The 26,875-nt window shown below is 41.6% G+C and overlaps 1 protein-coding gene across 2 annotated transcripts in view; it reads right to left on the bottom strand.

The window, feature by feature from the left end:
* The window catches only part of NBAS (NBAS subunit of NRZ tethering complex), a 655,156-nt gene that overhangs the window by 391,444 nt on the left and 236,837 nt on the right, over nt 1-26,875 (bottom strand). For both annotated transcript variants that reach the window (XM_075861089.1, XM_075861091.1), the window contains exon 30: nt 10,600-10,829. In XM_075861089.1, coding sequence (XP_075717204.1) covers nt 10,600-10,829 — 230 coding nt within the window. The remainder of the gene's footprint in view (nt 1-10,599; nt 10,830-26,875) is intronic.

Here is a 26,875-nt window from a genome sequence, read left to right as displayed (position 1 = left end):
TTGCAGATGTGACCAGAGACATTTGGAAGATGGTGGGTGCAAATCTCGGACTACACACCCCGTACCACCCTCAAAGCAGTGGCAAAGTGGAAAGGATGAACGGTGCTCTGAAAAGTAAAATTCTTAAAGCCACTAAAGAACTGTCCCTGCCATGGGCCGAGGTATTGCTCATTGCTTTGTACTCAGTTAGAAATACCCCCAAACAGCCAACAGGACTCACCCCGTATGAAGTCCTGTTTGGGGGTCCTCCCAGAATGGGATGTTACTACCCACAACAGCTTAGTCTAGGAAATGATAGTCTTGTTAATTTTGTCATTTCTCTCAGTAAAGAGTTGACAGTAACACATGCTGCAGTGTTTTCTTCCATTCCAGATTCCGTCCCAGGGGTGCACAAGCTACAACCAGGAGACTGTGTACTGGTGAAAAGACACGTCAGCGGGGCCTTAGAAGCCAGATTCGAGGGTCCATACCAGGTCCTCCTGATCTCGGCCACTGCAGTTAAGCTGGAAGGAAGGCCAACATGGATCCACGCCTCGCACTGCAAGAGGGTCTCTTCCAAAGAAGGACTATCACCATATACATCCTTATCATTTTTCTTGTTATTGCACAGAGTGCTGAGGGGGGACATGTAGCAATCACCCAGGCTGATGGGGTGACCACCTTTTGGTATAATTCTTCTAGTACACATGTAGCTACATACCAGTTTGAATTTGAGTCTGTAACATCCTTCAAAAACAAACATGGTTGTATCAAACAAACATGCGGATATTGGAATGCTTATCACCTGTAACAGACAATTATTACGGCAATCGTTGTACATACTGGCCGGCGGTGGGCTGGAACACGGGGGTTCATTGGGGATATCGCCCACAGAGTGCCTTAGAGGAGAAAGACATTAATGGGAAGTCACTTCTAACTAGAATGACGCTATCAAGGAAAGCATGTGGTCTGTCAGGATTAGGCTTGATCCTCACCATAGAAAACCCTAGTAAAACAGACCAAGACACATACATATTAGGGACCTATGGGGGAGTAAACTGAGAAATGGGAAAATTCAAACTAAAAGATATGATAGGCTCCCAAGATGGAGAAAGTTGAACCCCGAGAGACAGATAAACAGGTTGTGATCCCAAATACAAATGATTTGGGGACCATAATGTCTGGTTAGAGTGGGTACAATACACGACACGGAAAGTGAATAAGTCCAACTGCTATGTGTGTGCAGGAGCCCGGCCACACCTGGGGATAGTACCACTTAATATTCCTGACGATGCTGAAGAATGTTTCCTAAGCCTATACACCAATATAACATTAGACCACACAGTATGCGAGTCCTGGAAAAAGGAATACCCCATAGTCACCACGACACCCAAACAAGCCCAGGGACTTACCATTTACAAAGGCAGCTACACATGTTACACCAATACAGAAGGGAATGGCCAGTCCCTAGGGAACTTTCCGGAAGGGTACTGTTCAAAGTACAGCTCATTAAATGCATCTATCACTCAGAATCAGGTGCAGTTTTTGGGCGATATATACTGGATATTTGGGGATATGAAAATCAGAACCAGACTTGAGGGGCAATGGAAAGGAGACTGTGCATTCGCTAAAGCAATTATGCCTTTTCACATTCTTGGCGAAGGTTCAGATGAAGAACCAATAAAAGGATCTTACCACCTCAGAAAGAGGGAAGCATCCCCAAGGGGAAGCTTAGATCCACATGTGTATATAGATACAATTGGTGTCCCGAGTGGGGTGCCAGACGAGTTCAAGGCCAGAGATCAGGTGAAGGCAGGATTTGAGTCTCTTATCCCAATTATTACTGTTAATAAAAATGTAGACTGGATTAATTAGATATATTACAACCAGCAGCGGTTTGTAAATTATACCCGAGACGCTTTACAAGGGTTAGCCGACCAACTAGGGCCTACCTCAACTATGATATTCCAGAATAGAATGGCTCTTGATATGATATTGGCTGAAAAAGGTGGGGTATGCAGAATGATAGGGACAACCTGTTGTACGTATATCCCCGACAACACCGGGCCCGAAGGGAAAGTCACAATGGCCATACATAAGTTGGAGAGCTTGAAAAGGAACTCGGGTATTACCGACCCATGAGACCAGTATTTTTCATGGATGACTGGATGGCAGAAAATATTAGCACAAATAGGAGTGGTGATAGTGGTCTTTTTAATACTATTCTCTGTCCTTGTGTGCTGTGTTTTCCCTTGTATAAGGAAAACGATGACAAAAACTGTAGAACAGACTTGTGCCCACTATGTTTACACAGACAGACGAGGTGACACCGACAGTTCCTTTAAAGACAACCATCCTGTATCCTGAGGAGAATAGGGAAAGTTAGGACCATTCCGAAACCTTGGAAGTCCAGGTACAAAGGGGGGTTACTCATAAGGAGTAACTCGTCTCAAGCTGGTGAAGAAATCCAAAACCCCTACCCGCCTGGTTCGAGTGGTCAGTAGTAGGTTGCTAGGCAAGACTTAGGGAAAGAGTGAGAGTAAAAATATTTTTAGGGGGGACTGTCAGGGATCATTAGCATGTATATGGTTTGCAAAAATATTATCCTTACATACATATTTATATATATCAGTATATTACACAGAGAACTTGAATCTATGAAACAAGATGGAGCTTGCATCAGGAACACGCCTATGGAAGACACCGCCCCTGGAATGCAAGAGGAGTGTACAGATGAACTTACAGCTGAATAGAGCCAATGGGGCTTAAACACGTCCCACCTTCATACAGGGAAGATTTTTTTGTAACCTCTTTGTTCAATAAAAAAGTTAGTTGTCCTTCCTACTTCACTGAGGGAGGATCTGTACCAACACTATTCTGCCTGGTATACAGAGGTGGTTATTCGGTGTGAAATAACAGGGAAAAGGAAGTAACCCTGACACTACAATGTATCTAAAATGATAACATTGCAAATAGTTTTGAATAAAAATATCCTACTATTTTGCGTATACAGCTCCAATACAAAACAATGGGTCGCCGTGCTATAGACTAGAAACAAACGCTCTTACGTAGTCTGATCCTGCACTCTTGTGTTAATCTCTTCAAACCAACATACAGACAGTAGAAGAAGAGCAGATGGAAAGAGTAACACGCGACTGCAGGATCAGCCTGCACACAGGGGTTGGTTTGAGACAGTGTTTTATTTTTTTATCAAGACTATTTGCAAAGTTGCTTAATTTTAGAAGCATGGGAGCAAATACCGTTTGCCAAATTGTACAGGTTTTAAAAAGATCTACATTTAAATTTAACAAAATCCTCCAGCCTGAAATGGGTCATAGACTGGTGTGACACATGGCAGGCGTTTTTTTTCTAAATCTTTATTTATAAACGAAGAGCGGAGAAACGGCACTGATATCACAATGGGAAAAATGGCAAGAATAACGAAACAGAAATAGAGAGGAATCATACAATCGAAATGTATAATGGAACCAAATGGTAAGTTATCTGAAAAAACCCAGGACACCTCACCGTGGATGTCTACCAGTAAACGATGGCCTTTCAATTTCTGTAACGGGGAGGGTGTGAGAGATGAACCTAAGGACAAGAGAAGGGGAAGGAGACCGGCTCCTCAAAAAGGGAGTTTTGGAGAAGAAAGACAGGGGATGTAAAAGAAGAAGAAACAATTAAGGAAAAAGAAAGAATAAAAAAAAGGGGTGGAGAGAAGGGGAGCAGGCAGGCATGGGGGGTCAGGAGGGAATAAATGCAGAGTCAACAAAGGAGCACCAATATATTAGGAGACTCCTATATTCTGCACTTTCACAGACCGTTATCCAGTGAGATCAGGTTGAATGGAATGGGTTTGTGGTATTTCTTACAGAAGACATGAGATCCTCCACAGGGAGTACCTGCGGAACTAGACAAGGGAGGCCAGAATCTATAAGGTGGGAATGAATTTTGTCAGGGAAGTTGGGGGAGTGAGTGTGTGAGTTGGAGCGATCCCAGGCTGCTTTTTACATTCTCGAATATAAAGACAGCCAACTAATTAATTTGAGAGAGGTTACTAAGGACACACTCCCTAACAACCAGTCTTTTGAAAAGTGTTGTCAGGACACCTGTTCCTAGCAACCAGTTTGTCTAAGATTACTCAGATCTGCAGTTCAAAGCAGAATTGCCACTGTGCTTAGGACCCTCGGTAGGACCTATAGAAATTTTAATATAGACTTTCATTGACCTAAATTGATTAACATTATACCATTGAAGAGGCAGAGCAGTAGAGTAAGTTGTGGGACTGGGGGATTTTAACGGCATATGGCATCATATATGGCAGAGCCGTGTGCACAGAGACTGCAAGGAGACACACAGAGTCCCTACAGCTCCGTAATATAGAGCGCCCTTTCCTTTGTGTGCCGTCACATTATAAAGTATAGGAGCACGGTCCATAAATGAAAAAAAAATTAGAACATGTCCTATTTTTGGTGGGTAATTTCTATGAATATTAATGAATGGTTTAGTATTTATATCTGCAATTACGGATCCGTAATTGCAGAAAAAAAAATTAGAGTAGTGTGCATGGCTTTTAGGTACAGTGGGCAAGTATATTGCCATCATTTTGAGCAACTACATACAAAAAAAAAACATTGAGCGTATAGGTGAAGCGTAAAAAGTGAACAGCTCTCCCTTTTAATGCTATATAAAAATACCAGTTGATTTAATGCCTGATGATAGTGAGAAAGGATTTAGAGGTGGAATTTTCCAAAAATATAGGGACTTTGTAATGTGTCAGACTTCCCCCTCAGGGAGTATTCTACAGACACAACAGATGCGTGTTTAGAAAATATCAAGAACAGAAAAACGCAAAATTTCAAGGAAAAATAAACTAAAATAAATATTAAAATGACTAATGTACAGCAGCTAATATGGGCTGGAACCAGATGAAATAGATGCTGGCGTCTGCCTGGCCCTAATACACAGAACACTGACTCAGGATTTTATGATTATATATATATAGTGGAATAGAAATGGGAAATCTCGCAGGATTTATTATTATTTTTTTATACATAAAACCGACATTCTGCTTGAGCAAATTGCTAATAAAGCTGTCTCCCAATTAACACCTAATTAAGCTTCATTATTGAATCCCATATTCATCATTAATGTATTAAGATGTGTCATAATTTGAGTGTTCACTTTCTATAATTCCATCACGTTATTCCATATTTGTGAAAACACCCATTCAGCTGGCAAGTTTTATATAAAAAAAAACATAACAAATCATAAATATTAATATTTCATAGGCCGCTATGAAAACCAGGAACAGGTTTGTTTCTGTATAGAGAAAGTACACAGATTATATCAGCGCAGTCAAATATCATTCCAGTGACCATGACAAATATGTTCGTGCTCAAGGGAGACGGAGAAAGTACAAGCAAGGTCACTGCAACCGATAGCGATTCCGAATCTGCTTCACGGACCCTGCCATTAGCACCTGGGTGACTCGAGTCCCTGCCATTTGCCTACATGTATAATGCATTAACACATCTGCTAGTGCAAAGCATCGTTCTAGAGTCTCTATGAGGGAATGTAGCTTTGATTGTCTCCTTGACAAAGGAGGACAAACAAAAAAATCAATTGCTATCAACACCCTGTCATGACCAATTACATCAAACAGAAAAGGAGACCTCAAAAGACTGAAAGTGGCTGCCTTTTCTATAAATACTTATCTTCAGGAGAACAATATTGTAATAATATTGTAAGCCTGAGAATGAAACCCGCAACGCAAGAGTGGAAAAACAAGAGATACATGTTGTGGAATTTGATATATTTAAGAAGACTTGTTATTTATGTTGCAACTCAATTTAATCTTCCATCTTCTGGATTCTAGAGCAGAACGGGATGTAGGACACCAAGACGATAGATAGATAGATAGATAGATAGATAGATAGATAGATAGATAGATAGATAGATAGATAGATAGATAGATAGATAGATAGATAGATAGATATGAGGATAGATATGAGGATAGATATGAGGATAGATATGAGGATAGATATGAGGATAGATATGAGGATAGATATGAGGATAGATATGAGGATAGATATGAGAATAGATATGAGGATAGATATGAGGATAGATATGAGGATAGATATGAGGATAGATATGAAGATAGATAGATATGAAGATAGATAGATATGAAGATAGATAGATAGATATGAAGATAGATAGATAGATATGAAGATAGATAGATAGATATGAAGATAGATAGATATGAAGATAGATAGATAGATATGAAGATAGATATGAAGATAGATAGATAGATATGAAGATAGATAGATAGATATGAAGATAGATAGATAGATATGAAGATGGATAGATATGAGGATAGATAGATAGATAGATAGATAGATAGATAGATAGATAGATAGATAGATAGGTAGGATGTAAAGCTTACCATGAATAGCAAAAACATCAGGGAAACTATTAAAGGATGTTCTCCTCCATCTCCTCTATATAGTGGCACCAAAATGTATGCAATTGTTGTACGATAATCAAAAGCATGCGCCTACAAGCCTAACCCTTAGGCTATGTTCACACGGAGTATTTTGGGGGAGGAATATCTGCCTCAAAATTCTGTTTGGAAGTTTGAGGCAGATATTCCTCTCCCTGCACGCCGATTTTCGCGGCGATTATCGTGCCGTTTTTCGCCCGCGGCCATTGAGGGCCGCGGGCATAAAACAGCGAGAAATACCCTTTCTCCTGCCTCCCATTGAAGTCAATGGGAGGTCAGAGGCGGAAGCGCCCGAAGATAGCGCATGTCGCTTCTTTTTCCCGCGAGGCAGTTTTACTGCTCGCGGGAAAAAGACGCCGACGCCTCCCATTGAAATCAATGGGAGGCGTTCTCGGGCCGTTTTTGCCGAGTTTTGCGACGCGGTTTCCGCGTCAAAAAACTCGGCAAAATACCCCGTGTGAACATAGCCTAAGGTTCCATTTTCCTCCTGGCCATACACATCAAGGTTTTCTGCAGACGAATGTGCAGATAAAAGTAATTCTCTGTAGATTTCTGCTTTACTCTAGATCTTATGGCCAATGCTTTTACAGCATCTTTCGCTGAAACCGTTGGCAGAAATTTGCAGGACAAACAAGAATTATTAGAGTACCTCAGGTGACTTTTCAGAATAAGCTGTCACGTGTGAGTACATGACGAATAACACTATTTCTAGCCATTATTTGACTTGTATCCTGTAATTCTATCCCCTCTGCAGGCTCTCTCTCTAATTCTAAGATTTCTCTAAGCTAGCGGGCAGAGCCTAACTGCTATCATGTCCGCTATACATTGACCACATAGGGAAGAAAACATCCTGATCCCCTAACTCAATCTATCACATATATAGAAGCTGCAGCAGAATGGAGGATATTATACAGCAGTAATGAGCAGTGTATCTGTGAATCCAACACTGGGGTAAGATATAACACCTGCTTCCTCTTTCCTCCCCTTTTCTATAGACTTGTATGGGCAGCTGTAACCTGATCACACAGTTAGTTGCTAGTCCATCTTGTCTTAAATTCAAAATGATTAAAAAGTTAGGAGAGGAGAGCCTGAAAACTGGAGAAAGAGGCATTTTTCTATAAGAAGATATCCCAAAGTTTCTTATATTCGTTTCTACTATTGATTTATGCAAAGTTTGTTCAAAGTGCAGTGTCTATTTAAGTGTTTGGTAAGTTAGTAGAATATCTGAAAAATACTATAATAGGTTATTTGTGTGAATGGTGACAGGTTGAATCGGTGGGTTAAAACCTTTGATTGCCATGATTATAACAGTGTTGACAACACTTAAATTGTTGTTGCTTGCCGTATTTCAGACAGACTTACTTTATAAAAAAAATACAACGACTATTTCTCTGAGGGTGGGAATGAAATCGATCATGGGTGATGAACCATTGGAATCCTGGATCTGCCAATTTGTGTGAAAACTCCTTTCAAGTCAATGAAGAGCTCGACAACAAAGGTTGGAGATATGGAAATCTCTAAACCAGGAGCTGAAAGGGGGAAGGGTGTTCCTTAAAAATTGTAGGCTCCTTTAAGAGATCACATTGAGATTCCTGCATCTGGTCCTTATGACTTATGGGTTGTTAAAAATGTGTGCGCATTCCATTTAATCTTAAAGGGGTTGTCCAGTGTAGAAAACATATTTTCATATACCCTATTAGGGAAATCTGAGTTAATATAGGAGGTCCTCTGTTCAGGATCTCTTGGCCAGAGTGGAGAGCGGTTACAAAGAGCATCTCTCGTTCTCGAGGACCTGTCCTGCATTACACAGACAAAATCACAGATTTGAATGGACACTGTGTAACGCTTGATTTCCCTTGGGGTGGAGCTGCAATGAAATTGAACACTTACTAACAGATCGCTGTTCACTGGGGTTCCCAGCAAGGGGACACTTTTTTTTTCTGCTTATTGTCAAGGGACCCTTTAAATAGAGTTTGTCCAGAGGACAGAGGTAGTGGTATCATCTGGTCGCTGGCGCCTAAAGGTTCCAAAAGGACCCTCTGCCAGATAAGAACACAGCAATATTATACATGACACATGGTAGGCGGGGGTTTCCATTAGAGATTTTGCAAGTTATGCTTCTCCGCATTGCTTTGGTAGATGGGACATTTATTGGACGTTGTGTCCTAGTCAGATGGTTACAAGACTAAATCTCTCCTTAAACGGCATCATTACTACCATTACTTCCTAGTCCCCTCATGTTCATAGAAATCACAATCTAATGTAACAATGGGGTAGAATACCTTCAGGAAGAATGGCTTAAAATCAAACAAATTGTTTAACTATAAATAGTCAAATTCCGTGTGAAGTTTTGACCTGATTCGAAACAAATTAAATCACTGGTAAAGCCCAAATAACGGAGACTCGGCTTATTAAAACTTAGCCGGCACAATAAAACTTTTCTAGTTCAAACTGTGAACTAGTGTTATTGCTGTACTCAGCTAAGCGCTGGTAAATATTCCATTAAAAATACTGAATGCCTCGATACACCGTAAAAAACAAAGAGCGTCTGCTCAGAGCGGGTCAGATATATCCACCTAAGTTATTCAATTAGAGACCGTGTCTGCAAGACTTCTCTGAGACTAAAACTCATTTTGGAAAGACTGCGATAGTATTAAGTCAATATACACATGCTTTTTCTAAGCAGTATGGATTGGTCTAATGTATTTAAGGTTCATAGCGCAGAGAGAGGTTTATTAATATGATACAAATACAACAAATCCTCTGCATTTACAGGGGTTCTAAAAGAAGATCGTGTAAAAAAAGAGTAAACACTAAGCAGGTCCAGCCGCTGAAACCCTCTACAATCAGTTGTTGCCAGCGGGGAGAAGTGGGTGGTAGCATGTTTATCCTGCAGCGGCCACTACAGGACTAGTGTAGTATTACGCGGCAACAAATCAAATAAATTAGTGACCAACTAAAGGTCCCCTTACACGGCTGTCCTGGGCCGTGTAAAAGCGTGCCACTCAACGAGACTGCTCGTTGATTGGCGCTTGTTTGCTCCTTTCATAAGGAGCTAGTATGGAGACAATTACTCGTCCTCATGTATTATTATCATGTCGGCAGCACGTTTCCCTGTTTACACAGGGAGATGTGTTGCCGACAACGATAATATTTTAGGCAGCTAAAACGATACGATCAGCAGATGAACGAGCGTTTGCCCGATAATTGGCCCATGTAAAAGGGCCTTAATACATGGCCGCCCTGGGTCCACCAGTATAGGAGACCTGCTTTGGTGTAGCCAGGGTCGGACTGGTCCACCAGATAATCCTCCGGTGGGCCCGGGCTCTAGCACAATAATGGGTCTTAAAGGTCCAGCAGAAGACAACCCCATTTGGAGCTATTTTGAGCCAATCCCTTGTAACTAGGGTTTATTTCTTATGGGATGATTTACAAATAAACTATTAGACATTACGGATTATATGTTTTGTGTGTACAATGATAATAAGAAGGACTATGATGAAATGAAAAGTGGATGTATACATGTTCTATATAGATGGAGGGTGGACCCTCAGTATAAACTCCTCTGATGGGCCCTATGGAACCCCAGTCCGACGCTGGGTGTAGCTCTCTGCTTTGGTTAATAGAGAGTACCTGTAAGTACACCACCCCATACGAACACAGTTGATAGATGGATCTTCCTGTATACACATTCATATGAGTTCAGCCAGAATTTATTCTACTTTTTACAATAAAATACTGGAGCGAATCCAGAACGTCAAGCTCTTCTTCTGTAGATATTTTTAGAGACGGCTATAACTAATCGCATTCATGGTTGTTCAGTACTGAAAGTGACATGACATGGCAGTTGTCAAAATGTCGAAGAAAGCTGGTAAATTATGCATTCTGAAATGGATGGACATGGGCGGGATCCCTAATAATTAATCATAAGCAGTCATTTTGACTAAGAGACACAGCTGAAATTAAAGATGGTCACAGTGTAAATTATGAAGACAATAACCCTCATATAGTGCAGGATATATTTAGGATATACTGTATGACTAAAATAAGTTAAAAAATTTATTAAAAACAGCATATTGATAACAAATGCCCTTTATAAAAGGCACCGAACGTACCTTGCCAGATCCATACAGTTATCGGTGAGGGTGGCGGATGAATTAAAGTATTCTCTGCTGGCAGCCAGCACCAGCTCCACGCTTTTCTCATAGTTGACCCTGTACTGTGGCTTGCCTTTAGAGTTGATGCTTACGGGAAGGTCTACGGAGGTCGAGTTACAATGCATCATGTGCCCGGCCAACTGGATGTTCTCATGGCGGTTCGAACATAGCAAGCTCTCAGCAAATATCTAAAACATGGAAAGAAATGGTTGCAGTGTCACATTTAAGAGACAACGTGAAGAATATAACCTCAGGTGTCCAGACATCCACTTAGGGTGCAAGAAGTGTAATAAAACAATTTATACTCCTGCTTACGAGAGACAACTGGGTCACACTACAGTAGAAACTGACTAAAACAAGATAATCCAAAAACATGAATTCACTTTCCAATGGTCTCAGAACCTTCCCCTGACAAACTGTAAGTTAGCTAGGGTCTCTGCAACTAAAATAGGCAAAATTTTTACTCCTGCATAGTTCTTACTTGAACTCTCTACCCTCAACTCTCTAGCACCCGCTGCATACACTCTCCTAGTTACTTTCTGTTATTAGGCCTTATTCACACGAACGTGTGCGTTTTGCGCACGTTGCAGTTCTGTGTGTCATCAGTATGTGCTGCGTAATTGCCTGATTTTCACGCATATGCCATGCTTATGACACGCGGTTTTGAAGTTTAGAAAAAGAAATTAAGGAGGTGCTTTTATTTTTTCCTTCATTTCTTTATCTACTGTTGCGCGAATCACGCACGTCACACGGAAGTGCTTCCGTGTGCCGTGCGCTATTTTCACGCACCCATTGACTTCAATGGGTGCGTGATGCGCGAAAAACAGGCAAGTATAGGATATGTTGTGAGTTTTACGCAGCGGACATACGCTGCGTGAAAATCACGGACTGTCTGAATGGCCCCATTCACTAACACAGGTCCGTGCGAAGCGCGTGATTTTCACACGCGTATCGTGGATGTAATACACGTTCGTGTGAATAAGGGCTTAGGGGGACTGCTGTCGGGAGGCTATTCAAATTTGGAAGATTTTAAAATTGCTTGAAATTCCATCTTGATGTTTTTTTCTTTTCTTCATTCGGGTCAAGTGTTCTTTTGAATTAATACTGGTTCCCGACCGCTGGCTGTATTTTTACGGCCAGCGGTCAGGGTCCTTAAAACCCGAGCCATAGACTTTTTACGGCTCGGGTTTTAACTTGCTGCCCGCGCGATTGGGCAGCTGAGTGTCGGGTTTCCGGCTGTCAGTGACTGCCGCGGACCCTTAGGAGAGGATAGAAGCTTTCGCTGCTTTTGTCTTCTCCGATGTCTTTTTACACAGCGCTCAATGAACGGTGCTGTCTCTATTCCTCCCGGTGATCATGTGACTGGTCACATGATCGCCGGGTGCCGTTACTGACAGACTGCTGACCCAGCACAGCCCTATTAGTGACAATCGTCACTATGAGAGGGCTGATTTCCCCTGTAACTGGGGCTGCTGTGCAGCTCCAGTTACAGTGGAAAAACATGGTGTAAAAGAAAGAAAAAAAATATATAAAGTTCCCCAAAGGTCTTTTTTGACCTTTGGGGGACAGACCATAGTAATAAAAAAATAGTAAAGTCAAGTGCAAAAAAAAATTAAATAAGAAATACGCATAAAATACCCACCCCAAAAAAAACGTTCCCCCCCCCCGCCAATCATTGTTGTAACGCTAGCGCTGACCCAATTACCCTAATATAGACATGTAATATATTAACATTTACGGTAGATGACGATCACAAATAAAAGGTCTATTTTAGGGTAAAACGATGTTATTACCAAAAAAAAATAGCTGAAACGTAAAAAAGCTTAATTTTTTACTATTATTTTAAAACTTTATTAAAAAAAATTCTAAAATAGCAAAAAAAGTGTGTATAAAAACGATAACAAATGAAACCTGCATGGTCTACGGAAAGAACGTCGCAAAAATCACGTCGTTAGCCCAACAAATAAAAAAGTTATAGCCATTTAACTAACACGTGCTAAAAATGGCTAAACGGTGTCTGGTCCTGAAGGCGCAAAATAGCCCGGTCCTGAACTGGTTAAACATTAATGGAAAATGTATTTTAAAATCACAGTGATCCCCCAAGCTTTATCGGTGTTTTTTTCATGGTGTTTACCAGTTGGCTCTAATATACTTTTTTTATATGGGTGCCCAGCTACACGTACGTACACACACAAAATAAGTAATTGTTCCCATGGCAGTTTGGTTGCCCTCCTCATCAAAACGTGGAATGGATCCAAAAGGCAGATTAGTAGGTCTTTCATCTAACTTTAAAATCCACTATTGGTTTGGGTTAAAAACCTAAGATTGGTCATGTTGCCCTCATTCCCCAGACAGACCCTTTATGTCTGTTTTAATAAATACGTGTAATTTCCCCAAAAAGTAATGATTTTTTTTTTAATTCCATGTTATGCGGTTTATTTTCCTGGAAAAATATAAATACCATGAAAACTGTTGTTACCATTCCCTTTGTGAATGGGACATTGACACTATCCAATGAGTGCTTTACATGGTTTTTGGTAAAACCCGGTTGTCAAATTATTGATACATTTCCAGGACGACTAATAGAGGAATGGCCGAATACAGGGTTCTAACAAAAACAAGTACCAGAACTGTCATCTAATAGGAAAAACAAGTATTTGCTAGAAAAGCCATGTCTGGGGCTGCCCGACTATGTAAAGTGTATGGTGGGTCTACCGACCCTCCCCAATGGCAGTTGTCTTGGGAAAGAAGGATCAGGCATGTTGGACACGCACAAGATGATTTTCTTATTCCCCTTTCAGCATTGGAATAAACACGCAGATTAAACATGTTAATGGGGGCGTCATAGCAGTCAGTCGAAAGAGAATCCAGCTGACCGCTATCTAAATGGTTTGGCACCTTAAAAGTCTTGGAGGATCGAAATCTCGAATAGCTATATCTCTATATTTCCTCTATATGTATCAAGATTACATAATTGAAATACTGTATCCAATTGTAGCCAAAGAAGCGGTTTCTGCCATACAGATATATACATTGTTATGTTCAGCATTACGAACATATTTTGTGCTGTAGCATTTATCCTCAATTATCTATAAGTGAACTGCCTATTGAAGAGTCATGTGCGCAATCTCTGATTTTCGGATTGGTCAAAAAGGATAAATTAGGTTCATTTTTACACTCCCCCCCCCCCCCCCCACCTCCACCCCAGAATCGGAGGACTGCTTTTGGGATTCACTAGCAGTCATTAAACTTCTCTTTATTAGAACATTGTAAGTTCCGAACTATCTTGATGGAACGTTTTCTCGAATCCTATATGGTATATTTCTCAATGAAGTTCTGCGGGCAGCCCTGGACCGCAGACATTCCCTTTGATCTTTGACACACGCTGGTTGTTTCAGGACCTCCCCCGGCATAATACCTCAGTGACACAATGTCTCGACAAGCCTACGGTCATGCCACCCTATACTGTACCTGAGCATATGTCCTCTATGATAGTGTATTGGTATGTCAGCTGGTGCATGAACAAACAGAGTAGAAGTCTCGAATGGAAAAAAAAAAGGGGGGGGGGTGTATTTGAAAGCAAAAATGATAGTTTCTTCTGCTGGGCAATGAGGTAGCACTAACGCAGAAAGAAATGGAAATAGATGGAAACTGCGCTTGAACTCATTTTTCATTCGGAGACATCAGCGTCTAAACATGATATTATTTTAAACTCATCTAAAGCGAGCTGGGACTCTCATTCATTGTATCAGGGACGGGGACATTGATGTATAGGTGCTTCTACTGGAAATGTTGCTCCTGCTTATATCAAGTGTAGCTCTGGTTTACAAACACATTTAACCATATCAGATTGAATATGTATGGGGCCGCTCGGATCTGTAAAGTTCTATCTTGTATAATGTATGATGGATGCTGGTGTCGCAGCCCCTCTGGGGTCCGTCCTTGGCGCAAAGCTTTCTGCCCTGTAGCTGCTCTCCTAGCAAACTGATGAGCTCGCCCGGCTTTATAAGGCACAGCATACTAATGGATTTCAACAGAGGCTTTGTTTCCTTATCCCTAGAATTATTTACTTTCCAGAGTACAAATCTTTAATATGTTGCCTTAAGCCAGCCACACACAAAACAATGTACCAAATACCATACGGGATATTCGATGTATTGGCATTTTAAAGAAATTGTACAGTCTAAAATAATTTCTAAATTCCAATCTCTCAATGGTATGTATTGGCTTTGAGAGTACCCTGCCAGTACTTTCTGTAAAGGATCTGCCAGGCACAGCTTCTGTGTCAACGCCCATAGGTAATCAGTCTGCACCTGCTTCTATGTCTGTGAGACTGACTCCATCTTCCACCACTCAGGATGGCAGGCTTAGGAGTGGGATAGCCTATCGCGGCCTGGCCAGACGGAGCTAGCTCCCGCCCTCTGTCTATTTATACCTGCCTTTCCTGTTCCTCCTATCTTGTGATTCTTCTCGTTTGGTTTCCTGGCCCTGCTGCAGCTTCTTGAACTATTTGACCCTGCTTCATATTGACCCTGGCTTACTGACTACTCTCCTGCTCTGAGTTTGGTACCTCGTACACTCCTGGTTTGACTCGGCTTGTTCACTACTCTCCTGCTCTGCGTTTGGTACCTCGTACACTCCTGGTTTGACTCGGCTCGTTCACCACTCTTGTTGCTCACGGTGTTGCCGTGGACAACTGCCCCATTTCCCTTAGCTTCTGTGTACCCTTGTCTGTTGTGCACTTATTGAGCGTAGGGACCGTCGCCTAGGGCGGGTCGTTGCAAGTAGGCAGGGACTGAGTGGCGGGTAGATTAGGGCTCACTTGTCTGTTTCCCTACCCGCATCATTACACTTTCCCTTTAAAACTTATTACTTAAAGGGTTTGTCTAGTTTAAAAGTTTCTCTAATAAAAATTTACTTCTGGAAGCGGCAATGCAGGAGAAATTAAGCATTAAGGTACGTTCACACGGCCTATTTTCAGTCGTTTTTGGGGCCAAGTGACCCCCGTTATTTATATAGGTGCAGGTCCCAGAGCTTGGACCTGTAGATATGCCATAAATGTATAAGTTAGCTTATTTACGGGGAGGCAGTACTATCTGTGTCTACAACATTTACAAGAAGAAATAGGAAGTTTGTGCTATCTCTGCATGAATAATTTACAAGAGGACACAGGGAGGCAGCACTATATGTGCCTATATCATTTACATAGAGAGAAAAGAGGACAGTGCTACCTGTGCCTATATCATTTACATAGAGAGAAGAGAGGACAGTGCTATCTGTGCCTACATCATTTACATAGAGAGAAGAGAGGACAGTGCTACCTGTGCCTACAACATTTACATAGAGAGAAGAGAGGACAGCGCTATCTGTGCCTACATCATTTACACAGAGAGAAGAGAGGACAGTGCTACCTGTGCCTACATCAATTACATAGAGAGAAGAGAGGACAGTGCTATCTGTGCCAACATCATTTACATAGAGAGAAGAGAGGACAGTGCTATCTGTGCCAACATCATTTACATAGAGAGAAGAGAGGACAGTGCTACCTGTGCCTACATCATTTACATAGAGAGAAGAGAGGACAGTGCTACCTGTGCCTACATCATTTACATAGAGAGAAGAGAGGACAGTGCTACCTGTGCCTACATCATTTACATAGAGAGAAGAGAGGACAGTGCTACCTGTGCCTACATCATTTACACAGAGAGAAGAGAGGACAGTGCTATCTGTGCCTACATCATTTACATAGAGAGAAGAGAGGACAGTGCTACCTGTGCCTACATCATTTACACAGAGAGAAGAGAGGACAGTGCTATCTGTGCCTACATCATTTACATAGAGAGAAGAGAGGACAGTGCTACCTGTGCCTACATCATTTACACAGAGAGAAGAGAGGACAGTGCTACCTGTGCCTACATCATTTACATAGAGAGAAGAGAGGACAGTGCTACCTGTGCCTACATCATTTACATAGAGAGAAGAGAGGACAGTGCTACCTGTGCCTACATCATTTACACAGAGAGAAGAGAGGACAGTGCTATCTGTGCCTACATCATTTACATAGAGAGAAGAGAGGACAGTGCTATCTGCGCCTACATAATTTACACAGAGAGAAGAGAGGACAGTGCTATCTGTGCCTACATAATTTACACAGAGAGAAGAGAGGACAGTGCTATCTGTGCCTACATCATTTACATAGAGAGAAGAGAGGACAGTGCTATCTGCGCCTACATCATTTACATAGAGAGAAGAGAGGACAGTGCTATCTGCGCCTACATCATTTACATAGAGAGAAGAGAGGACAGTGCTATCTGCGCCTACATCATTTACACAGAGAGAAGAGAGGACAGTGCTACCTGTGCCTACAACATTTACATAGAGAGAAGAGAGGACAGCACTATCTGTGCCTACATCATTTACACAGAGAGAAGAGAGGACAGTGCTATCTGTGCCAACATCATTTACACAGAGAGAAGAGAGGACAGCGCTATCTGTGCCTACATCATTTACACAGAGAGAAGAGAGGACAGTGCTACCTGTGCCTACATCATTTACATAGAGAGAAGAGGGGACAGTGCTATCTGTGCCTACATCATTTACATAGAGAGAAGAGGGGACAGTGCTACCTGTGCCTACAACATTTAGAGTGAGAGAAATGGTGGCAGAACTATGTGTGCCTACATTACTTACAGGAAGGCAAAACGATCTGTTCCTGCATAATTTACAAGAGAAGACAAGGAGACAGTAATATCTGTACTTCTATCATTTACAGGGAGAGACAGAGAGGCAGTGCTATCAGCGCATACTGATGTAGCCATCTTTATCTTGACTTAACGCATTAAATACACAGTGGCAAGAAACTTTAACTCTACTTTTTCAATGGCTTTCCAATGGTTTTTGTTGTGATATCACGCTGCAGCAAGTTATCAGAGTCAATATAAACTTGGCTACATCTGTATAACATTTACAAGGAGACAAAGCGAGGCAGAACTATCTGTGCCTACAACATAGGGAGTAATAATAGAAGGGAGATACATACATAAAATGTATGCGTGCCTTCAACAGGATCAACAGCACATTTGGGCTGAGTTCACACTGAGTTTTTTGCAGGAGGAAAATCTCCGTTTGAAATTTTGGGCAGATTTTGCTCTGCCTGCACGTTGATTTTTGCAGCGTTTTTTGTGGAGTTAGTTGTCCACGGCCATTGAGCCCACGGGCAAAAAACGCCCGAAGATGGGGCATATCCCTTTATCCCACAAACCGGTTTTTCTACTCGCGTGAAAAAAAAACGCCTCCACCTCCCATTGAAATCAAAGGGAGGCATTTTCGGACATTTTTTGGCGCGGTTCAGCGTAAAAAAACTTGTAAAAAAACTCAGTGTGAACTCCCCCTATATTCACACGACAGTGTCCATTAAAAACTGATCAACTGTCAGTTTTTCATGGCCAATTTGCATCAGTGTCTCTAAATATCTATCCATTTCTAGTCCGTCTGTCCGTTTTTAATGGCCGTTTGACATCCGTTTTGTATCAGTTTTTCATGGCCGTTAAAAAAAATAAAAACTCATGAATTTCATTTTTCAGTTTTTTTTGTCCCAGCTCCCTGAAAACACCCAAAGGAAGGTCACATGTTCACCTAGACGCTATTTACAGCCTCCCTGTATAGGATGCCACGCAGCCTCCCTGTATAGGATGCCACACAGCCTCCCTGCATATGATGCCACACAGCCTCCCTGCATATGATGCCACACAGCCTCCCTGCATATAGTTACATAGTTACATAATTAGTACGGCTGAAAAAAGACACATGTCCATCAAGTTCAACCAAGGGACGGGAAAGGGGAAGTAAAAATTTCTACACATAGGAGCTAATATTTTTTTGTTCTAGGAAATTATCTAACCCTTTTTTAAAGCCATCTACTGTCCCTGCTGTGACCAGCTCCTGCGGTAGGCTATTCCATAGATTCACAGTTCTCACGGTAAAGAAGCCTTGTTGCCTCTGCAGGTTGAACCTTTTTTTCTCCAGACGGAGGGAGTGCCCCCTTGTTTTTTGAGGGGGTTTTACAAGGAACAGGATTTCACCATATTTTTTGTATGTGCCATTAATATATTTATATAAGTTAATCATGTCCCCCTTAGTCGTCTTTTTTCAAGGCTAAATAGGTTTAAATCTTTCAGTCTTTCCTCATAACTTAAATTCTCAGAGCCCCTAATTAGCTTCGTTGCTCTTCTTTGTATTTTTTCCAACTCCTGGGCATCCTTTCTATGAACTGGAGCCCAGAACTGAACTGCATATTCTAGATGAGGCCTCACTAATGCTTTGTAAAGTGGTAATATTACATCCCTGTCCCGCGAGTCCATGCCTCTTTTAATACACGACAATATCCTGCTGGCCTTTGAAGCAGCTGATTGACACTGCATGCTGTTATTTAGTTTATGATTTACAAGTACACCCAGATCCTTCTCAACAAGTGAATCCGCCAGTATAGCTCCCCCTAGGACATATGATGCATGCAGGTTGTTGGTACCCAGATGCATAACTTTACATTTATCTACATTAAACTTCATTTGCCAAGTGGACGCCCAAACACTTAGTTTGTTTAAATCTGCCTGCAATGCATGAACATCTTCCATAGTCTGAACTATATTACATAGCTTGGTGTCATCTGCAAAAATAGAAATAGTGCTATTAATCCCATCCTCTATATCATTAATAAATAAGTTGAATAATAGTGGTCCCAGCACTGAACCCTGGGGTACACCACTTATTACCGGGGACCATTCAGAGTAGGAATCATTGACCACAACTCTCTGTATACGGTCCTTGAGCCAATTCTCAATCCAATTACAAACTATATTTTCTAAACCTATAGTCCTTAATTTACCCATTAAGCGCCTATGGGGGATAGTGTCAAATGCCTTTGCAAAGTCCAAAAACACTAAATCCACAGCGGCCCCTCTGTCTAGACTTCTGCTCACCTCTTCATAAAAACAGATTAGGTTAGTTTGACAACTTCTGTCCTTAGTAAAACCGTGCTGGCTGTCACTTATAATGCTATTTATTGTCACATAATCCTGTATATAGTCCCTCAATAGCCCCTCAAACATTTTCCCCACGATGGATGTTAAGCTTACTGGTCTATAATTACCCGGGGAAGACCTAGAGCCCTTTTTGAAAATAGGCACTACATTTGCGCTGCGCCAGTCCCTTGGCACTATACCAGTCACTAGAGATTCTCTGAATATTATGAAAAGGGGGACAGAAATAACTGAACTAAGCTCTTTAAGAACTCTAGGGTGTAACCCATCTGGTCCCGGGGCCTTGTGCACATTTATTTTATTTAATTTAGCTTGGACCATCTCTACATTCATCCAATTCAGTATATCAACTGATATATTAACAGCACTGGCACCGGCTACATCAGCTGCTCTTTCTTCTGTTGTATATATATATATGCCACACAGCCTCCCTGTATATGATGCCACACAGCCTCCCTGTATATGATGCCACACAGCCTCCCTGTATATGATGCCACACAACCCCCTGTATATTATGCCACACAGCCGCGATGTATATAATGCCACACAGCCCGACATGAATGCGCTACATACTCATCGCTGCAGCGCTGTCTTCTTCAGGTAAGGCCTCTCATCTTCACAGGATCTGCGGCAACGCGCTGACACTCACCGATGCAGCTTGTCTTCACGCATGGTCTCTCAACTTTAACGGGATCTGCGAAGGCGGCGCGATGACACTCACCGATGCAGCTTGTCTTCACGCATGGTCTCTCAACTTCACGGGATCTGCGAAGGCGGCGCGATGACTTCACGTAGCCTTCGCAGAACCCGTGAAGACAAGAGACCACATGTGACAATGTCGGCGCTGCATCAGTGAGTTGGTCATCGAGCCGCCGATAGCCAGAACGGGAACTAGGAATTCCCTTGCCAATCTCCAGGTCACAGATCCGTGTTTAACTGTTGTTACATGTATTGACAGCCGTTAAAAACGGATCCATTAACTTATGTGGGGGCCGTCAGGCCATGAAAACTGCCAAAAATAGGACATGTCCTGTTTTTTGACAGACATTATTCACGGGCCGTTAAAAAAACTGTCCATGTGAATACACTCATAGGACATCATTGTTCTGAAAACGGCCGTTTTTCACTGTCGTGTGAATAAGACCTTACTACAGTACTTTCTAATATTTGTATCATTACTACGACTGAAATATTTTTTTCTTTCTTTATTGCCATGCATACAATAATGAATGTAGATTCATACAAGGAGTCATACCGTCACATATTAATTCCCATTGCTGTCAATTAGAGGAGGCAAGCACAATTACACAGTGTATCTCCTCTAATAGACAGCTTGTCACATGACAGGTAGGAATATCACAAATTCCACACTATCATAAAGAAAAAAATCTGCAGCTTTTTACTTTTTATATATAGAAAAAGGAGACCTGGAAGACAGGAAATTTGTGAGACTGAGCGCACATTGTACACACAGATGTAGTGGAGCTGTACTTGTCTTTTAACTCTTTTGGAGCTGCACCGTGATCACTCTAAGGGCCCATTCACACGAACGTGAATCTCGGCCGTGTGCTGCGCATGGAAATCACGCACAGCACACGTACCCATTGATTTCAATGGGGCCGTTCACACATGCAAGAGTTTTCACGCAGCGAGTCTGTTGCATGAAACACACTGCATGACCTATATTACTGCGTTTTACGTGGTTGCACATCGGTGTAATGCGCGAATTTGCGCATTAATTCCATTAAAAAAAAAAAGTGCTTTGCAAGTGTGTGAAAAACACATGCCACTTGCAAAGCACAGATGCAATAACGCAACACACACGGACCAGATTTACGCGCATTTTTTAAGTGCGTAAATCTGTCATGCTTGCGTGAATGTAGCCTAAGGTGCGGAAATCTGTCGGGGTGCGTTGCGTTTCTGCAACATTGTGCTTTGCGTTTGGTATGTGTTCTTCACACACTCACAAGCACACGGGAAAACGCACCAATATAGGACATGCAGTGAGTTTCACAGAATGGACACTCGCTGCATGAAAATTCACGCATGTGTGAATAGCCCCATTGAAATCAATGGGTCCGTGTGCTGTACGTTGTTTACACGCACAAAACACAGACGAGAATCACGCTAGTCTGAATGAGCTCTTAAAGTGTACCTGCTATATTTATTTTTTTATGCATAAAACAGTAGTACATGTAAATAAATGAAACATTGTAATAGATCTTATAAGAGGGAAATTGGCATCTTTCTGTCCAGCAGCCTATAGATCCCTTTGCTTTGCCTGCAGGTTTTTCTGACAAATGTTCAACAACCTCCTCATTCAGTAAAAAGCTGGTCTTCCGTGACACTGAAGACACAAGGGGAGCAGAGAGAGGTGTCAATTTTCAGTCTCCCTGACTCAGTCTGTGTGTGAGACTCATGCTGTGAGAGGGGAGAGGGAGCAGCGAGAGGGGAGAGGGAGCAGCGAGAGGGGAGCAGCGGGAGGGGAGCAGCGAGAGGGGAGCAGCGAGAGGGGAGAGGGAGCAGCGAGAGGGGAATGGCACTATCCAAAATATATGGATTAGACAACTTCTCTGGCTGCACTAAATCTAATGCACATCTACAGATACCAGTCACTTTAATGGCTATTATACGCAAAGAAATCACAATCTGAATGCCTGTAAACATTCATTATACTTTCCATTAGTAATTGAGAAAAACAAGAATTCATGAATAAAAATATTGCTTATAATTCATTGAATTGTTCACACATAAGAATTATTTAAAGAAATCCCAGTCACACACCGAAGCCCATCATTCCACAAGAAAGTAACGGAATAATATTGGCCAAAATCTCAGACAACACATCATTATATTACTATGGGTTGTGCCAATTGAACTCCGCTCTGCTAAAGGCGTATATAATATAATACATCATGATTTTAAACGCTTGGTATCATATTAAAGCTCAGAATCGAACCTTTAAGAATGACATGTCTAGGTGCAATATTCAGGGTGCAGCACTAAAGTCGGGGAGCAGGATGAAAAGGGCTACGGTCACCTCTCCACCAGTGCAGCCTCCAGTGACCCCAGAGGAGGACACAGGAACTTTTCTTCATGTTATCTCCCTTCTTACCAATAAGATAGGACATGTGCTCTCTGAATGTCATATATGAATCAGATCATTTGACTCCATGACTCGGATTTTGACCTGGATCTCAGGGATTTTTGGCCTCTTCAGTTCTAGTGAATATGTGAAGATGTGTTGGGTCAGACTATTAGATGCAAAGATACATATTTTTTTTAACAAACGTTATGCTTTGATGCAAAAAAAATCTGTGAAGGCGTCCCGGATTGTAAAGAACTGGGGGGCATTTTCATAATGTTCGGTTAGTAAATATGTATTTATAGTATGTACTGTATATTTGGTTATATGTTTTTTTTTATTTTATTATTTAGGTTTCTTTTGTGTATGTCAAAAGTGTGAAAATTGTCCCAGCAGCGAAGGCGTTAACGCAGGGGAAAACAGAAACAGAGTTAAATTAAATCCTCAAGGACTGGACGTTTTTGGGCTCAAGGACCACACACATTTTTTGTTTTTTCATCCGAGCATTCCAGATTGTATAACTTTATTATTTTTGCATTCATGCAGCTGAATGTGGTCTTTTTTTGCAGGACAATACTATTTTAGGGTATTTATATACATTAGCATTTGATTTTTTTTATGAATGTAATTTTAGGAGGGGGTTCCAAACGAAACAAAAAATAAAAAAAAGGCTGCAGGTTTTTTTTTTTTTTTTTTATAACTAGGAGGTTAAATAAATTTGCTAGCAGCCAGCACTATGTCCATTTTAAGCCATAAATACTTATACAGCTCCCATCTAATTAAATAATAAATGTTTATACAGAAAGCTCCCCTAGTGGTGGCTGCAGGAATTAACATCCAAAAGCATGGACTCAGGAAATCAACCCCCCTCCCCTAACATAATAGTGCGGGCGGAGGCGGCCCGCCTGGCAGACTGAATGGCCGCCACATAATACTACATGACTGGCCGGCATTGGCTTTCCCTGGCAAAATCAGCCGCTACAGCTCCTATCTGAAATGGGTTGTTTCTGATGAGACAACTCCTTTAACTCTGGGTTGTGACGGGAAGCAGGAGTAATGAAATTCCGTAAAAAATAAGCTCCAACCCCTAAAAATAAATCAGAGGATAATTTTGTACCTAAAAATTAAGTGGTGAATGTGAAGATTTATTTTAAAGTGTACCTGAGTTTTCATTCAAAAAGTTCAAAATCGCCTCCTCAGCCCCCAATGATGTTATGACGTTCCACTCGCATTTTAGTGCTTTCAGAATACTTTTTCATCTCCTACTCCCAGTTACAGCTGCCCCGCTACTTCCGGTTCTCTCCATAGTGGGAGGCCAACCAGTGCAGTACAGTGCGGACTTCCTGTTCACCATTCTTAGCAGGCCTTACGGCTCTATCGCTGACCAATCAGCGTGAGTCAGCTTGAGGGTAGTTCACGCCCTGTTGGCTAACTACAGCAAATTAGCATAGAGGGAGCCAACACAACAGTGGACCATATCTCTGGAACGGGAAAGTCCAGGAAAAAAAGACAAACCGCGCTATTCAGGTCAGTAAACGAGTCCAACTTAAATGGCGTAGTGACAGGTCCTCTTTAAAATTACAACTTTAATGCAAATGTTAAGATCCAAAGCAGCAGGGATATGCGATCAGTTTTATTATTGGCATTCTAGACAAGATTTGCCAAACAAAATGGCTGCTTCCACGCGGACGCTGGACGGGTGCTCTTGAACGCCAAACACAATATCTGCAATTGTTTGATCTATTTATTTATTTTTTATCAAGAAAAACTGCTATACGATACCCCAATCTGTTCAAATCTCCTGAAACCAAGTATAAATATAAAGCAGAGGTCTTTATTTCTAAAATCCAGGGGGCTCCCGAATGTTTTTGGAGATTTTGTTTTCCTTCATATATAATTACTTGCATTTTATTACTGTAGAAAACGGACACATTTCAGCTCTTTGTTGAAACTCCCTCATGCCTTTTCAGAAAGATTCCTACGTAGCTTTTATAATTTGCTTTCAAAGCTTCTCCCGGGAGAAGAAGAGATTGGCAGTCATATCCAACTAAATCGGTAAACTGTAATAAAAAGCTTCAAATAATTTTCACATTTTAACAGATGTCAAGCTTTCTAAGTAAATTATGCCACTCGCGGGCTTGTTCGGGCTCTGCGCGCTCGGTTGATTAAAGTGAACATGCAAATAAACAGCGTGCATCAACGCAAATTCAATTCCGTCTTAATATCAACATCTTACAAATAGCTTGGGAAGGTTATTCTCGGGTTTTGAACATTAAGTGTTGATGTAGGTTATTAAACGGAGAGTGCCGGGCTTGTACATGAGATCACAGGCTGGGTATGTCACAGTAGCACGCTGCGGCCGTCCCTCCGCTCTGTGATGAGCACAAAACATGGGAACATTGCAGCGATAACACAATTTACTAAAGCAAACGGAGACTAGGGACATCTGCTGCGGAGCTCTCCGAGCATATTGCCACACAATTCCTTTGTCACACCGGCTTCTCAGCCTGTCACCAGGCCTTACTGTACAACTCACTTTTTTGACAGATATTCATATAGAAAAACATTAATAAGGTTATGTAATTAAAGGAACAAAGACAAACTAAATCTGGTGATAAACTTAAAAAAAAACGCTTTAAACAGGGCACCACAAGACAAAAAAAGATTGGGCTTCTAAATTTTGTGCTGTAAGGGTCTTTTTACATTGGCCAATTTTGGCCGCAGCAACGAGCGCAGATCAACAAGACGGCTCATTTATCGGCGCTCATTTGCTCCTTTATAAGGAGCTATGATCAGTAATGTATGGGGACAATACCATCATGTCGGCAGAACAACTCCCTTTTTTCATATGAACGCTCCTTTGCCCGATAATTGGCCCATATAAAAGGACTTTAACAGTGTACAATCGTGTAAGCTCAGCTGTTGATGCTCCATTTGGCTTCAATTATAGGAAATGGAAGTAGCTGTCTGACAGCTACAATTGTTAGCCATATTAGTTCTCATGGGGCTTTTTTCGCTACTGCCTGGTCACCAATATGATCCTCCCTGTCTTGTTTGTAGGTAAATAGTAAGTTAGGTATATTTTATAATCCTATGTGCCATCAAAAAATAACCTATTCGTAAAACCAAGACATTAAAGGGGTTTACATTTTTTAGAGTAACACGATCTACAAAATTAAATAAACTTCTTAATTTACAGTCTTTATTAAATACGGAAGCTTCTCTTCCTATTGACCCTACCTCTGCCTGGCCGAAAGTTCTGCTTTGTATGCAAGTATTTTTTTCTTTCGACACAGGTCTATGTCTCCTGTGGGTCTATGTCTCCTGTGGGTCTATGTCTCCTGTGGGTCTAAGTCTCCTGTGGGTCTAAGTCTCCTGTGGGTCTAAGTCTCCTGTGGGTCTAAGTCTCCTGTGGGTCTAAGTCTCCTGTGGGTCTAAGTCTCCTGTGGGTCTAAGTCTCCTGTGGGTCTAAGTCTCCTGTGGGTCTAAGTCTCCTGTGGGTCTAAGTCTCCTGTGGGTCTATGTCTCCTGTGGGTCTATGTCTCCTGTGGGTCTATGTCTCCTGTGGGTCTATGTCTCCTGTGGATGTGTCATAAATGTCTCGGATTGGAAAACCCCTTTAAGTTAAACATATTTTTTATGCATTTTTGGCGATTTTTTTATTTATTTCCACGTCATTATCTACATTAATGAACAATCCTAAACATCTTGCCGTTTTTACTCTGGCCACTCAGCCTCATAATAGACTAACCCTTCCTGTTATGTAGAGATCACTTCTCAGCAGTCATCTTATTATCATCACAGAATTACAATGACCTATATATAGAGAACACAGGATCCACCATTGACAACAGGTGATGGACACTGCACCCCTCCCTGCACAATGACTTCTGCACAGCTCACAAAGCGTGCCCAGAAAACTTTCCTTTAGAAGTCAATGGGTTCCCTCCTGTTCACAGGTTCTTATGGTCCATGTGGCTGCTGTAATGCATCTCTCAATGCTGTTGAAGGGCTTGTCCAATACCAGACAACTAATCACCTATCCCACCGGATAAATATATACTAAATATTCTACTACATCAATTCTACATATTTTTTATTTTTCGTAGGA

This window comes from Rhinoderma darwinii, chromosome 4 (genome assembly GCF_050947455.1).
Source record: "Rhinoderma darwinii isolate aRhiDar2 chromosome 4, aRhiDar2.hap1, whole genome shotgun sequence".
NCBI lineage: Eukaryota > Metazoa > Chordata > Amphibia > Anura > Rhinodermatidae > Rhinoderma > Rhinoderma darwinii.
This window is presented reverse-complemented; position numbering and strand designations above follow the sequence as displayed.